Source organism: Schistocerca gregaria, chromosome X (genome assembly GCF_023897955.1).
Source record: "Schistocerca gregaria isolate iqSchGreg1 chromosome X, iqSchGreg1.2, whole genome shotgun sequence".
Classification (NCBI taxonomy): Eukaryota; Metazoa; Arthropoda; class Insecta; order Orthoptera; family Acrididae; genus Schistocerca; species Schistocerca gregaria.
Window position 1 is genome coordinate 130,855,977 of NC_064931.1, and position 16,320 is coordinate 130,872,296.

Sequence of the window (16,320 nt, forward strand, 5' to 3'; positions counted from 1 at the left end):
GGGCACAAATCTTTCTTCTCTGTTCCATGATTCTCTTGTCTTGTCTACATAATCTACAGCTCAATGGGAGAGCCTCATCTGATACTCTACTGAGTTCCCCAACAAACATCAGCCCAGTGAAATACCAACCCACAGTCCTGACAAGTTTCTCCCATAGTAACGAACTTACATCAAAATTTGTCACACATGATGATACTTTAGAGTAGACAAAAACATGCTAACACACATTTAAACTCTAATAAAGTAAGAATGAGTGAAATTTATCTTCCAATGAGCTGCACAGCTAACTCTTAGATGGCAAGTGGATGTAAAAGATGAAAATGTAAACACAACACAGATATTTGCTGAACATAAATTTTAGTTAGCAGAAGGCAGGACATGAATGAAAACCAAAAAAGGATAAGGTTTTTTAACAACAATCTTCCACTGGCATATCAGGAAATTATGAAGAGCACTGTAACATATCTAAACAACACCTAACAACTAAACGGCTGTCTGACAGAACACTAGAATGTAAACACCCCACAAATATTCACTGAACTTAATTTTAAATCACAGAGTGCATGAAGGGAATGAAACTAAGAAAGTATGATATTTTTAGCAAAAATATCAGACAGACACTACCAGAAATTATGGAAAGCACTGGAATGTATTCAATACAACAGGTAGCCTTCAGCAACCGCTGATGCTGATGCTAATGCTGATGTCAGTGTGCTTGGAGAGTGCAACCGTCTGCCACAACTGCAAGCTACTAACTGTATCTAGATGCATTTCATACCCTAATGTGGCACCAGGTGGAAACGCGTAATGCAGCCAGGAACATTGTTGAACATGATTCTTTTGTTGGTCCAGTTGTTACGATGTGGGGAGGAATAAGTTGGATGGGCGTACTGGCCACCAAATCAACTGAACACAGTACACACACTGGTCAACATTATTGTCACACTGTACTTCTTCCCCATATGCACCTTTCCAGGTGCACATTCTGTCCTGTCTTCATTTTTATGGATGACAATGCACAAGCACATCGAACTGTGCAGGTGTAGCAGCTCTTGGAATGAACAGATATTCAGCGAATAGACTGGACAGCCTGTTCCCCAGACGTAAACCCCACTGAGTGCATGTGGGATATTTTGGGGAGATGAACTGCAGCCTGTTCACATGCACCAACGACCATTCAAAAGTCGTCAACAGCACTGGTGGAGGAATGTAATGCCTTACCACAATAACTCCTTACCAAACTTGTGGCCACCATGAGAGCACATTGCAGAGCTTGCTTACCATCCATGGTGTTCATACAATCTATTAAGAACCAACTCCCACCTTCTGTAAGTTCTGGGAACCATCATAAATTGCACTGGCTTTGGTGTAACTAATGTCTTTCAATAAAAGTGTAATTTCTGTTTGTTTAATTGCATATTTCTTTCAATTACCTTCTGTACTACACTTTACCAGTTCTTTCTATGTATGGTCCAAGTTTCATTGAACCACATTACAGTAGTGACACATCATCCGAAAGTTACTTTCATCCTTAAGTTTTGCACGCCAGTGTATTTTTAACATTTCTATACTAAAATGTACTAACCATTGTCTTCAATGATGGTATTAACAGTTAGCCTAAATGTACTGTCAAATTACCTTGTGTAGAATGCTTTCGGTAGCTTATATGGCTATTTCTCCGTTGCTGATTGCTTGATTTAAGTGTATTTAGTGAAGTGGAACTGGGTATTGGACTCAGCTTTTGAACACGATCACTGTAACAAGAAAGGATGACACATCAGAAATGGGAAAAATAAGATGTATGCTATAATTAACACAGAATGTTGAGTTGAGCATTATGACTATAGTCACATATGTATAAATTCTGCTTGACCCAAAAGTTAACAACACAAATATGAAGTTTTCGTTATATTTATCATTTCTTCACCAACTAAATTAAGAAGTTAGTTTAGGAAGTCATCGATTGTTTCAATATCTATTCTTGTTATATTACATGATTCACAATGGCAGTCTATATTAACTTACTGGAGATATAATATTCCCATTTACCATATTTACCCTATTATATGGTGCCCCAGTCAGTAGTTGATCACCACCTGGTAGTTTATCAGTTTGATTCTAATCTTTTAAAATTTAAGAGATGGTGGCACTGGCACTTTTAAAAATGTAGGAGAATATAAAGAACCTATGTTGGCAAACCTGTATCTTCTATTGTTACAACATTTGGAGAGAACTAATAGCTTTGAGAAAATCTTTCCTTTTGTGCTGTGCTGAAAAGTGTTGAGTCAGAGTGTCAAGACTAACTGTAAGGTGGGTTACAGTGATACAAGTACCAAATACTGAAATGTGATGAACTACACTCCTGGAAATTGAAATAAGAACACCGTGAATTCATTGTCCCAGGAAGGGGAAACTTTATTGACACATTCCTGGGGTCAGATACATCACATGATCACACTGACAGAACCACAGGCACATAGACACAGGCAACAGAGTATGCACAATGTATGCACTAGTACAGTGTATATCCACCTTTTGCAGCAATGCAGGCTGCTATTCTCCCATGGAGACGATCGTAGAGATGCTGGATGTAGTCCTGTGGAATGGCTTGCCATGCCGTTTCCACCTGGCGCCTCAGTTGGACCAGCGTTCGTGCTGGACGTGCAGACTGCGTGAGACGACACTTCATCCAGTCCCAAACATGCTCAATGGGGGACAGATCCGGAGATCTTGCTGGCCAGGGTAGTTGACTTACACCTTCTAGAGCACGTTGGGTGGCACGGGATACATGCGGACGTGTCCTGTGTGCCTCGGTCGTATGCAGTCCTGATTGTGGCGCTCACCTGCACGGCGCCAAACACGCATACGACCATCATTGGCACCAAGGCAGAAGCGACTCTCATCGCTGAAGACGACACGTCTCCATTCGTCCCTCCATTCACGCCTGTCGCGACACCACTGGAGGCGGGCTGCACGGTGTTGGGGCGTGAGCGGAAGATGGCCTAACGGTGTGCGGGACCGTAGCCCAGCTTCATGGAGATGGTTGCGAATGGTCCTCGCCGATACCCCAGGAGCAACAGTGTCCCTAATTTGCTGGGAAGTGGCGGTGCGGTCCCCTACGGCACTGCGTAGGATCCTACGGTCTTGGCGTGCATCCGTGCGTCGCTGCGGTCCGGTCCCAGGTCGACGGGCACGTGCACTTTCCGCCGACCACTGGCGACAACATCGATGTACTGTGGAGACCTCACGCCCCACGTGTTGAGCAATTCGGCGGTACGTCCACCCGGCCTCCTGCATGCCCACTATACGCCCTCGCTCAAAGTCCGTCAACTGCACATACGGTTCACGTCCACGCTGTCGCGGCATGCTACCAGTGTTAAAGACTGCGATGGAGCTCCGTATGCCACGGCAAACTGGCTGACACTGACGGCGGCGGTGCACAAATGCTGCGCAGCTAGCGCCATTCGACGGCCAACACCACGGTTCCTGGTGTGTCCGCTGTGCCGTGCGTGTGAGCATTGCTTGTACAGCCCTCTCGCAGTGTCCGGAGCAAGTATGGTGGGTCTGACACACCGGTGTCAATGTGTTCTTTTTTCCATTTCTAGGAGTGTATTTTAAGAGATAACTCATTATGAATGATTGATGGTATCATTTATCACATAGGAAGTGTGAATTATTGCTTCATTAATGTATAACGGAGTACATCAACTACCAGAGTGCATAAAAGCATTTTTTCCAATAGTTCACCATACTGATCAATTACTGGTACTTTTTAGAATGTTTTCAAAACAAGTTGCTTTTAACCGTGAACCATGTAGGCATTACTTTCTTCTGACCCATACTGATGGAAATTTGAAATTTATATGGCCCACGGTTACTGATCAGGGCGATCACCACTGGTTTACATATGATCAACCAACAATTATTGTGACATACAGATAAAATCAGTATTAGTCATTATTTTCATACCTCTACTTACAGTAGTGAAATATACAGACTGAATTAATAAATGGGTCCAAAAGAAGATAAGCTGCAAAAAGAATTTTTTGAGTATTCTGAAGAAGACTTAAAATATGCAGTAGAAGCATTTCAAGTAGGTGGCAGTACCATGAGGAGAGCTGCAAAAGATTTTGGTATTCTATTTAATATGCTAAATAATAAAATCAAAGGAAAAGTACCTATGGAGCATAAGATGGGACCAGGTTCAACTTTGACAGAGGATGAAGAGAATATATTGGTTAACTGGATCCATGCCAACACTAAAAAATGATTTCTAATCAAGTGAAGGATGCTGTATGAAACTGTGAGTGACATTGTTTTGGCAGATAGAAGACTTACACCATTCAAAGATGAGAGGATTTAAGTAATGAAACGTCACCCAGATGTATTAGAACGGCATGCTGAGAGCATAAATACTGCTAGAGCAGCTCTTACTGAGGAAAATGTCAGGCAGCAGTTCAATCAACTTTATCAGCATCTTCAACAGGGTAAGAATTAGGACATTTTAAATTTATAATGGAGATGAAACAGGATTTGAAACATGCCCTAAAAGCAGAAATGTGCTGGGTCCGATTTCTTTTGACAGCCTGTATGAAGTCAAAAGTGGCAATGAAAAGGAGGTCATTACTGTAAAGGCGAATTGCAATGCTGCTGGAGACACTGTACCCCCAATGGTTGTATTTCCACTACAGAAAATTTCATGGGACACATCCTAGAATTTGAACAGTGAATAGGGCATTGGGAAGTCAAAACAGAGTTGGGTGAAAATGGGTGAAAAGGGGTCCTCTACTTTGAATATGCTGTCAACATTTTCCTTCCACAGATAGAGAGAGAGAGAGAGAGAGAGAGAGAGAGAGAGAGAGAGAGAGAGATAAGAGAGTCAAATTTCCTGTCATTTTATTGGTAAATAGGTACAAATCCCATACAGCATATAAAGTCACTACGTTTTGTGCCGACAATGGGATAATACAATTTGCGTTGTATCCAAATGCGACTCGTGCAGTTCAACCAGCTGATGAGGCAATATTTCAACCCCGGAAATCTGGATGGACAGATGCTGTATATAACTGGAAACACAAAACTGGCAATAAAGCTGTAACAAAAACTGTATTTGGCCTATTGCTTGAGACTGTCTTCAATGAAAAGGCTACTCCGGAAACAGTGAAAAACAGACGATGCGTACTGTCGAGGATCGATGCCGTGAACACCAGAGGCACACTCGACTAATGTATCCGAGCAAGTCGGCGGTCGCTGAACATTGTTTGTCGGAAAATCACGCTATGGAGTATGACCGCACGAGGATTCTGGTACAGACGTCGAGATACTGGGACAGCGTTGTTAGAGAGGCCATCGAAATTCGCACCAATGACGACCTCATAAACCGTGACTGTGGCTATAATCTTAGCAAGGCTTGGGAACCAGCGATTGGGTTAATCAAGAGTAAATCGAGCAAACGCATAGTTGTGACGACCACGGCGGACAGAGCCATCACACCGACGTCATCTCAGACGCCGTCGCAATCTGTTCCACCGCGAGACCGTGGCGCGGGGCGCGGACGGCGGAGGGAGCGCGCCGCGGGCGGAGGGTATTTAAATCGGCCGCCGCCGCGACCGAACCCAGTTCCCCCTGAGCAGCCATAGCGTACGGATCTCCGTGCCGGCATGTTCACAGGAGCTCAGTCCGTCAGTTCACCTGATGATGGCGACATGTTTGATCGCCGAAATATTGTGCCCGTTGGACACTATAGACCGGCAGTACACCCGTGGATATTTTGATTAGTGAAAAACAGTTTCATGAAGTGGGTCTTTTCTCTTATGATCCTGATGCAGTGGACTATGCTAGACGTATATCCAGCAAATCTAAACATTATGAACCTATTATAACACGTGGTAATGTAATAAAACCATCATCATTTGGTGCTGAACATCTTTTGCATTTTGAATCTTTAATGAAGAGAGGTAGAGTGAAAGAATTCAATGCAGCAGAGAAAAATGGATGGGAAGGCGATCCAGGAGCATAAGAATTGTCTCAGGTTTGGCATAAAATTTGTGCTGCATGTATATCACCTTCAACAAACAAAACTACAGATGGTAACATGCCATCTCTGCATTTAGGTAGTACAAAACAATCCATCCCCTTATCAGAAAATCCAGCAGGAGATCCTCAAGTGTGTATTAATGACAAAATATCTTGTGACCCAGAGGATACATCATCCACATGTCATAATGAAAATTCATGAGATCAAGATACAATAAAAGAAAATGCCAGTTCAGATCCTCCTGAGCCCTCTTCACATCCAGTCAACACTGAAGCAGACACTAAAAAAAAAAAAAAAAAAAAAAAAAAAAAAAAAAAAAAAAAAAAAAAAAAAAAACAAACCATTCATCCCACTCATCTCAGAAAAACAGACTCAGTCCACATTTTTCTGATCACAGTACCTGGCCTACTGAATCCCCTATCACACCTGGAAGGAAGAGAGAGTGAGAGAGTAGACACCAATGCAACAACATCCAAACAGCGACTAGACTGGAACAAATAAAAAGGGAGCCTAAAAGCCAATACAGATGCTGCCAAACGAGCTAGAATAGAACAATGTGAAATGGCAAAACAGATGAATGAGAAAAAAAGAAAAGTAAGGAAAGCATTTTCAGTTGTTGAAAAAAAAAACCTGTAAAAAAAGACAGTTCAGCATCACAATCCAGGAGTGATGAATAGAGTCCTAGTGAAGTCACATCAGAAAATGACACCGTCGGTAATAAACAGTATGCTACCAATGGGAAGAGACATGACACTGGTAAGCCTGCATTCAGAGGAGGAGATTTTGCATTGATCTTGTTTCCAGGCCAGAAGATGATAACAAGTATAGATTTGTGTGCCCTGTTCAGAGTTACTGCAAAGGAGGACAATGAGGTAATGGTTTTGAAAAGATGAGCCAAAAGAAATATGCTGTTTAAAACTAATGAGGATGATGTAAGCACAGTTGAGTCTTCACAAATTTTAGCAATACTTCCAAGAACCCTCTATTACTTCTACAGGAGTCGGGCTGTGTTACAAGTTTCAACAGGCTGTTGATGCTGGAAAACTGAAATGAAACTGAACAGACTTGTGTAAAGTTTATTGTTATGTCTACTATGTTCTATTGTTTTATTCCACTGATAAAAAATTGTTCAGTATGTTAATTATTTATAACAATGATCAACTACTGGGCTATGGGTGATCATTTTGTGGAACTACTTATGCTCAACTAAATTTCTGTCCACTGTAATTGAACTTCAGAAAATGTATGGAATAATCATTTCAAAGTTAATTTTATGTACGTGATTCTTTACAGGAAATTTACTCTGTGATTTGTGTTATCATCAACTTAGTCTTTCAAGTAGATTATTTTATAAATAATATAAACATAGAATCAAATTGTTAATTAGCTGTATCAGCCTAAGACGAATAACTTTTTCCCCCAAATTTGCAATTCAAAAAATACTGAGTCATCTTACAGTCACAGATTAAACAACTGCTGTTGAGGTGTATGGTTTTACATTGTGTAATAGATGAATATAGGGGGTCGTCTTACATTTAAAGATGAAGCTACGACAATTTATGTCACATGCAGATTTATTTTGAAGAATTCTGAAGCATTGGAAGGGGAACAGTGACACCAGCTTGGCTGAGAACAGGGATGAATGCTGGGATGGGAGTTGCAAAAGGGCAGTAAATTTTGCAATGCAGCCAACCATGGGAATGTAAACCGCATACCTTGGCTTTTTGCTAACGTTTAGCAGATTTTTACTGTAGTTTGCTTGAATCCACTTGTTATTGGAATTGAATTGATTTTAAATTGCACTAATACTCAACAATACTATATACTTCTGCAGCAGACAGTAAAAGTCTAGATGGGGGCTAGTGGCGTACTTACATGTTTCGTGCAGCAATGTTGTCAATACTTGCTGGGAGGTAGGATGGCAATAAACGGGAGTGTGTAAGCTGCTGGAGTATGCAGCTAATGAGACAGCAGCGCACAGATGAAATGTTCGGAAGCAAGAGATGAAATAATATCATCAATTTTGTCACATTCTCACGTCAATATAGATGCTAAGTCCACTATGTTTTCAGGATCCACCACAACCACACCCTTGGAAATTGCAAAATATTCAGAAGAAACAGCCAAATATTTGTGACAACGCAGATTATAAATTTTATTGATACCCAATTCCATTGCAGCAATTTATCACTGGTATTAGGTCCGACCCTAACCTCCACCTCAAAAATCGTAACATAGTCACAACAAACACCCAAATATTTGCACAACCAAGATTATAAATGTCACTGCTGCTTGTGTATGCAAATACCATCTCTATTTTCTTGTCTCTCATTGGTTAGGTGAAACTATCATTCCCGTGTTGATGACAACAATTATGATGGATGGCTGATTCGTTCATTGCAGGCTAAGACTGAACAGCAAGGTCACCAGTGCATCGATGCAGTGGTAGTCCATCCAGAATTACTGAAGTGCACCACACTGAAGTGCGTTCTGATGATGAAGGTACATAGAACCATTAAAACTGAGGCACTGAATGCAGTACTGATGCCAGGGCATAAAAATAAATTAAGGGCTGGTATGTAGGTCAGAGCAGACAAAGGATCTCCCTGGACTTGTCCAAGGCAACAGAAATCATAGCCCGCATTTGATCCCTGCCATCCCTAAGAAGGGCAAAGACAGTTACAGAGCAAAGAATGCCTTCCAGTTGTCAGATTGAGAACAGTACAAGTGAGCAGCTTAAAAACATAATGGATGGTCAATTATAAAAACAAGAGGAGAGAGACAGGTAAGGCAGCATGTGTGCGTGCCCAGGGCTTTGCATGTGATGGGAGTCATTCCACCCACAGCCAAACCACACCTGATCCACTATAGTCAAGGCGTTAAAGAACACCCACGGGAAACCATAGCTAAAATCAATTGCAACAGGGGTAAGGGAGGAATGAAAGAGTGAGCTGGTCAAGGAGGTAGTGTCGGGAGTCCCCAAATCTAGCATGCAGTGGAGGACACTTTGGCTACAACTGCCCCACTCTTGCCCCAAAGGTAGCTTAAAACCTTATATCCAAGAATAAAAACCACTTTCATGGAGGAAACATCCAACCACTTCAACCATCCATTCATAGTCTGCTGATATTAGAGGCATTGAATTCATAATGCCATGCTTATAGCATGGAAGGCCAGAAGGAGGGACCATTCCTCCATGAGATGAGTTACTGCTTGTAAGGCTCCACAACTACAATGTTGGGGTCGCTCATTACATAAAATAAATTATGGGTTAGCCTGGTGTGACAGATGTGGAGGTAACATAAGGTGGTGGATTCCTTCCAGGAGAAACAAAAGGAAGAGCACCATGCAGCAGCGGTCTCCGTGGCAGTGCAGAGTTTTTTAAAGGAGGCAGTAGCCCACCTGATGTCATTCCATCTCCAAGTAACCAGAGGTCATATTTGTACCCGCAAATCCACACCTGGGACTGTCAGAGTGAATGGAGGAGGTAATTGCTCCTCTAACCAAACTGTCAGTCAGTTCTTTCCCTGCAATATCCACAACTTGGGACGCAGAGAAAGACACCAGAGCATGCTATATGACCAAGGCCAGTGAGAAGGTCATGAATAACAAAGCTTACAAGGTGATTTCAGTCAATGGCCTGGAGACTGATCACTGAGTCACTAAATATTAAAATGCTGTCAAAGGAGGCCTGTTTTATTAAACAGACAGCTCTGCTAATGGTTATCTGCTACTCTGTAAAAAAAAAATGCCCCTGGCAACAAATGCTGTTTCTGAGTAGGAGATGTAACAGCACATCCCGTCCTTTTACGGTTTTGGAGTCAACAGTGTAAACGATGGTAGTATTCTGAAATTCGTGAAGAACTCAACACAATACATGCCAAAAGGTCATGGAGGCGACTGAGACTTTAGGACTTCAAAATGGATCAATCCCAATTTGTGGACTGGGCACCAACCATGTGAGAGTGAGTGAGAAAATACACGAGTGAATTCCAGAGAAGACAGGCAGAGGGTTGTGAGGTGCATTCCAACTGGTACCCCTATCAGAGTGCGGGTATCAGGAGGTTGATGCCCCTCATATACAGAAAGAATGAGATATGTTGGATGATCAGGGAAATGCTGAGTGGCAATTGTACAGGAGTTAGCACCACTGGAACTGAAGAGGGAATATCCACAATTTGACAAGGAGACTGTCTGCAGGACTAATCCTGAAGGCACCAGTGGCCAGTCACATGTCATGGTAATGAAGTGGGCCTCACAATTTCAAAGCTGAAGGTGCCACCGCACCACAAACCTGGCAACCACTCCAGTTGGGACTAGGCCAGGGCCCAGTAAATATGGATAAGAGTAGCACAATCTGCATCTCAGGTGGTGTGGGCACAGAAGCAGAGAGATTTAAGCTTTTCAAATGAAGGTAACCTTTGGTTGAAGAACATGGGACTGCCAAACCAGCTTTTTATCAGAAAGGAAGCCCAAAACAGGTGCTGTGCAACAACATCCAAGTGCTGAGTATCCAAACAGAATTCTGGTCAGTATGGATCACGGTATGCTCACAAAAATGCATGACTTGCATTTTTGCCTTGGAGCTCGCTTTCACCCTAGGCTACAGAGTGAGAGCTATACCAAATGCTGAAATCGTCACCATGCAGTGCAAGGGTGACCACTGGCCCAACCGAGGTCACTAGCCTATTGATGGGGAAGAGGAAGTGTGTTACACTCAGTACAGAGCCAAGTGGGGTAACATTTTGTTGGACTCATGGAGAGCTGAGTGAAGCACCAAATCTAACCTGAAACAACCGGTGGGACAAAAAATGATGAATAAAAATTGGTAGGGAGTCTAGAAAGCCCCAGTCATGGAGGGTAAATAAATTGTGATGAATGCAAAGAGAGACTGCAATGAGGTGTCGGTGTTTAGAAAAACCCTGTCGGACTGCTGTTTCCAACATAACCAGATGGTTGGTCATGGATCAGCCCCCCTCAAAATCATGCTGATTGGGTGTAGTGGCCGAAAGCTCTAGCAGCATGGAAAGTAGCGCAAAACAGTAATCAGGTCTGCTTGCTGGACATCACCCCTGCCAGTACTGCAATTCAGCAGACGCCAACATGTCAGTACCATTGCACTCACATGCCAACAACCTGGGAGTGGTACAGCCTTCAGGATGCTTCGGAGTTTGACCAATTGCCGTATTAACACCAGCCAAACTCCAGTCATTGGCCTCCACTACGGAAGTTTCCCGGCAATGCAGAAACATGGCTGTTCCACAACTCAGTGCTGGGCCACAGGATTTAAACTCCAGTCCCAGGTCCAGCCCATCTTGATCAGCGCTGCTGGGCACTACTATGACACACAGCTTATGCTAGCCGTTGCCGTATTTATGACGCAGAAATGTTTGATGTTTCCAAGCTGTGAAGCAGTGACTGCCATCTGACTGCCTGAGCACGGCGTTCCCAGCACCTGCTGCGACCTCCACGGTCCAGGCCAAGGTAAAAGTTCCTGGTAGCACAGCAATGGCCATTGCCCGCCACCACTCTCCACCCTGCAGTTCTGTGTTCATTGCCCAGGTAGTCCAGCTAGGCTCACCTGCCTGGCACAGCTTTGTCTGCCATCTACTGTCTGCCTGCTGCATATGCACTGCTCTATATTCAGGTTTGATTTTTAATAAAGTTTTGGCAACAAACTAGCTGCCTACATTACGTGCACCTCCTGCACAGAACTGCTTGCTCATATCTTACTGAAGCAACACTTCAGGGGGATAAAAGACCCTAGGATTTGAGAACCCAACAGAATTTGCAGGTAATCATACTTTCAAGCATTTTGCAGGGCATGCTGGTAAGGATAATTGGTTGTGTTTCTGCTTGGTTTGTGGATTGAGAAGATGATACTATCTTGCCATTGTGGAGAAAAGACACCTTCTACCCAAATACGACTCAAAACCTTAAGTAGGTGTAGCCTTTAGGTAACATTCAGATGTTGCATCAGGACCTGGGCTGTATCGTGAGATGAGAAAAGAGCCTGAAGCAATTCCCAGCCAGTGAAAGGTTCATTATATGATTTGGCTTGGCAATGGGCGAAACATAGGGAAACATCTTTAGCTTATCGTTTCTGTTATAGAAAGGTAGCTGAGTAACAAGAGGATACCAATGCAGTCACAAAGTGGGTTGCAACATGTTCAGCAAGAAACAGTGCATCAGTACAGAGGCCATTCTGAAAAACAGGACCTGGAACAGTTGTTGATCACTGGCAGCTGGAAGATTAAGTAGCTTGCCCACAATTGGGAGGAGGAAGAGGCATACATTCCAGGGGGGTGGGGGACATTGTGCTCCCAGCATTCCTTCTTACAGCATTTTGTACGATAGCGAGCCTTAGCACAAAGTTGGTTAAATGTGATAAGGTTTTTCTGTGAAGGACATAACTTGAAATGTGGCAGGCCTCTTCAGTGATCCTGGAAAGCTACTGCAATGTCTTTAGTCAACCATCGCACCAGCTGGCGATGGAAGGGCCTGTTGAAAGGGGAACAGCAGTTTGAACATAATTGGTAATCATGTCTGATACACCTTGCACAACCTCATCAGTGCAGTCTGACAGAGGGGGTGAATATAAAAGCAGAGGCATACAAATGCCAACTGCCTCTTCAAAGCACTCAACATGGGAGTTGGTCCACCTGGTGGTGGAAAAGAAATGACAGGATCACTGGAAAGTCATCACTGTCACAAGTGACCAATGTAGCGAAGCCACGAGATTGGGGAAAAATACTATTAGGTCAATAGCTAGAAAGATGCCCTGTATGTTGCTGAATGGATATGAGTACCATTATTGGGGAGACAGTGATCATGGTCTGTAAGAAGCTGGTCAATCAAGGCTCCTACCAAATGAAGTGATACTCCCCCCACATGCCTTGATGCATATTAAAGTCTTCAAGTAGGAGAAAAGTGGAAGAGGTCATTTGCATGTGCACCACTATTGCCTCCAGTGTGGTGCAAAGGGTAATCCACTCACTAATCACATATGTGCAAACAAATGTACAGACCCCTCCAGATGCCCTCTTGGGCCAGCATGGTTCTGACAAAATGCACAATAATCATGGAACACAGGAGAATGGTCATCAGTGAAATGTGTTGCTTGTAGAATATGAAAAATTAAAAGAAGAGGAGGAATTCCCACTGAATGATTACATTACAAGTGCCCACGTTAGGCATGAAGGGGCCAGGAGGACCGGTCATACCCAAGGATCACTGCCTGTCACTGATGAGGATGGAACTATGTCAATGAGGATTGGTTCATATTCTGACTACATGTGGGGATCAGGTGCCTTCAGTGTCACCAGAGTAGCCTTTTCCCAATAATTCTCCTCCTCCTCCTCCTCAGTCTTTGGTGACCAATATTTTTGTAAGGGCCTATCTGCAATGAGCATGGGGACAGATGAAGAGTTGGCAGCCCTGGGACCCACAGGTCGCAGTTGCTTCAGACTCTGAGCTGTGGGTTGCCAGAGACGGGGGACCTGAGAGAGAACCCTGCCACTGGTAGACATTGGACGAGGAAGCTGCTTATGTGGCCAGGTGTGTGACGTGGTTCCTGAACATGGTGCTGTGGGAACCACAAGACAGAATGGCAATGGAATAACTGGTTTGTAATAAAAAAGGTAGTGGGTGTGAGGACTGTGATGTTCACATAACTGGTCATCATATCAACAGGATGCAAGCATCCGTATTGTTTTCATGCCTCAGCAAGTGACAGGTGGTCAACAGATTTACGTTCCCATATTTTCTTTTCTTTCTTGAACACTGGGCAAACTGGTGAATGTGGAGCTTTAAGTTCCATGCATTTGATACATATAGGGTGTTGTTCACAAAGACTACCCCTGTGGAGTGGCTGTCCACAGTTGCCACACTTTGGGTCCACCTGGCAGTGGGATGGCATATGATCAAGCGTAAGCATCAGAAGCATGTCATTGGTGGTGGGACGCAAGGTTTTACTTCGAACTTGTACACCATGATTAACTTTTTCCTGAAGAACATTTCTTTCAAAGACTAAGGTAAAGGTGCTTGTATCTGTTTCATTACCCTTGGGTCCTTTCTGGACATGTAGGACAAAACATACACCTAGCCACTCGAGATTAGCCCATAGCTCCTTGTATGCCTCTACGGAAGATGATACCTTGGACCATATTCAGAGTTTTGTGTGGGGCATTCATCAACACTATTGGCACCTAGGCATTCACATGCTTGAAGAGCTGTAGACTGTGCAGCTGAGGACAATCAACTGTGATCCATTGTGCATTTTCCCTAAAGGCTCAACTTTTCGAAATTTATCTTCAACATGTTCCACAAAAATAACTGTTGAAAAACATACAAAGTACTGGATCAATTGTTTCACTTCACAGATACTCTTCCCTTGGGGTAGCCAAGTGTAGGAAAAGCAGTAGAGTTCTAGTGTCTGCAGTGAAATTTCTATACCCGTCGGATGACACAGCTGGATCAGAACACACATTGTTTTGGTGTCATTTAATATGTTTCATGTGTGAAACGTTCCCCCCACATGCCTCCTACTCTGAACAAGAGCTCTCCCCACAGGCACTACTAAGCAGCAACATAGGTCATGGCCTGATGGCCATTGCCAGCAGTTCTGATTCCCCAGGGAGGCGGGAATGTACGGCTTGACGTATGGAGAGCTGGCAGCTCAGGCATCTGTAGTGTGATCCCTGTGTTGGCAATGGGCTCATTTGATAGGGTACACAAAACGTCACCATGTCAGATTGGTTCCCATGTTGACAGTGAAATGTATATACAAGTTTGTGCAGGTATTGTGCATAGATAGTCTTTAACAATGCATGCAGTAGCACAATGGAAGGTATCCTTCCCCAGTTGGTCTACATTACAGAAACAATTTGGAAAATGAAGATCAAACCCAGAAGGAAACTAAAAAATTATTTCAGCTAAAAGATGATGTAAAGTAAATGAGTGAATAGTCCGAGAAAGGAAGACAGAACTTAAGGACTAGCAGGATGGACATCAAAGGCTGCCACCATGAGAAAAAAAGAGTATGAGAAGGAATAACAGAGATGAAAGACTGCAGCACAGGAAAGAATGTAGGTGCTGCAATAGCTCAGGACCCTGTGATCGCCACACATGTACTCGCAAAAGAGTCATGAGCCCCCTATGAGGAGGGTGTTGTTGTAATTGTTATTGTTATTGTTATTATTATTATTATTATTATTATTATTATTGTGATACCACTGACAACTGGATTAGACAGTAAGCAAAAGAGGAAATGAATATAAAAATGGATGTAAACCATTTCTTTATTTAAATTTCAATTTTCCTTGTACTATTCTAGCAATAACTAAATTGCATATGTTTAGTATACATAAAATATTAACCATTTTAGGCATCTATATCAATATTTTCATTAGTCAGAATACGTTAAAATTAAAATTTTCTCAAAGATGAGAGAAGATTTCAACTATAGGTGCAAGTAGAAAGATAAAGACATCTCCCCCTCCCCGTACACACACACACACACACACACACACACACACACACACACACACACACACACCTATCCTTTATCTCACATGACAGTGATATGTTGGTTTGCACAACCAATTTCTGCACAAGGCCACCGACTAGTTTTCTCGGAGTCTGCAATTGGGTGGAGAACTGTAGGGGCCTCTAAACAACATTGCTACTTGAGATGGACTTTTTCCATTTTCATGAAAAAGGTTTACATAAACAAAATCAGACTAGGAGACAGAGAAATAGTCAAAACATTGTGCAGTGATCTAGGCATGCACACAACATTAAAATATCACATGCCTATCATTCTGGCCACTTTGTATTCACCGAGAATATATTCACACTTTGATCATCACTTATTGCCAAACTGCCAGCAATTTTTTTTTTCAGAATACTAACCAATTTCTTCACCATCCAACCCACTGCCATCAAATATCGTCCCTGTCATTCCTGATACCACATACCCTTTACACTGGTAGATCCACACGCACTATCTATAAGGTTTTTCCCAACATATAATGGATCACCACTAAAACCACGTTGTCTGCCACATGGATTTCCTTTATGTAGCTGGCTGAACTAGTGAAGGCAGCTGGCATTGCATGTAGGCTGGAAGATCGTCTTGTGATTTGTTACATTGTTCCCAGAACTATGTCATGGGTCTATGGTTTGGAGACGAGTGGATGAAGCACAGATGAATCCTCAATGACCACTGATGTGATTTTCTCAAAGTCTGCTACTGGGTGGAGAATTGTGGGGCCCCTATGGTA

The 16,320-nt window shown here is 43.0% G+C and overlaps 1 protein-coding gene across 1 annotated transcript in view; it reads right to left on the bottom strand.

The window, feature by feature from the left end:
• Window positions 1-16,320, bottom strand: part of LOC126298424 (rapamycin-insensitive companion of mTOR-like) — a gene marked incomplete in the record, with an annotated part of 194,615 nt that overhangs the window by 68,488 nt on the left and 109,807 nt on the right. The window contains 1 exon segment of the mRNA XM_049989753.1: window positions 1,639-1,754. Within this exon segment, the coding sequence (XP_049845710.1) occupies window positions 1,639-1,754 (116 nt within the window).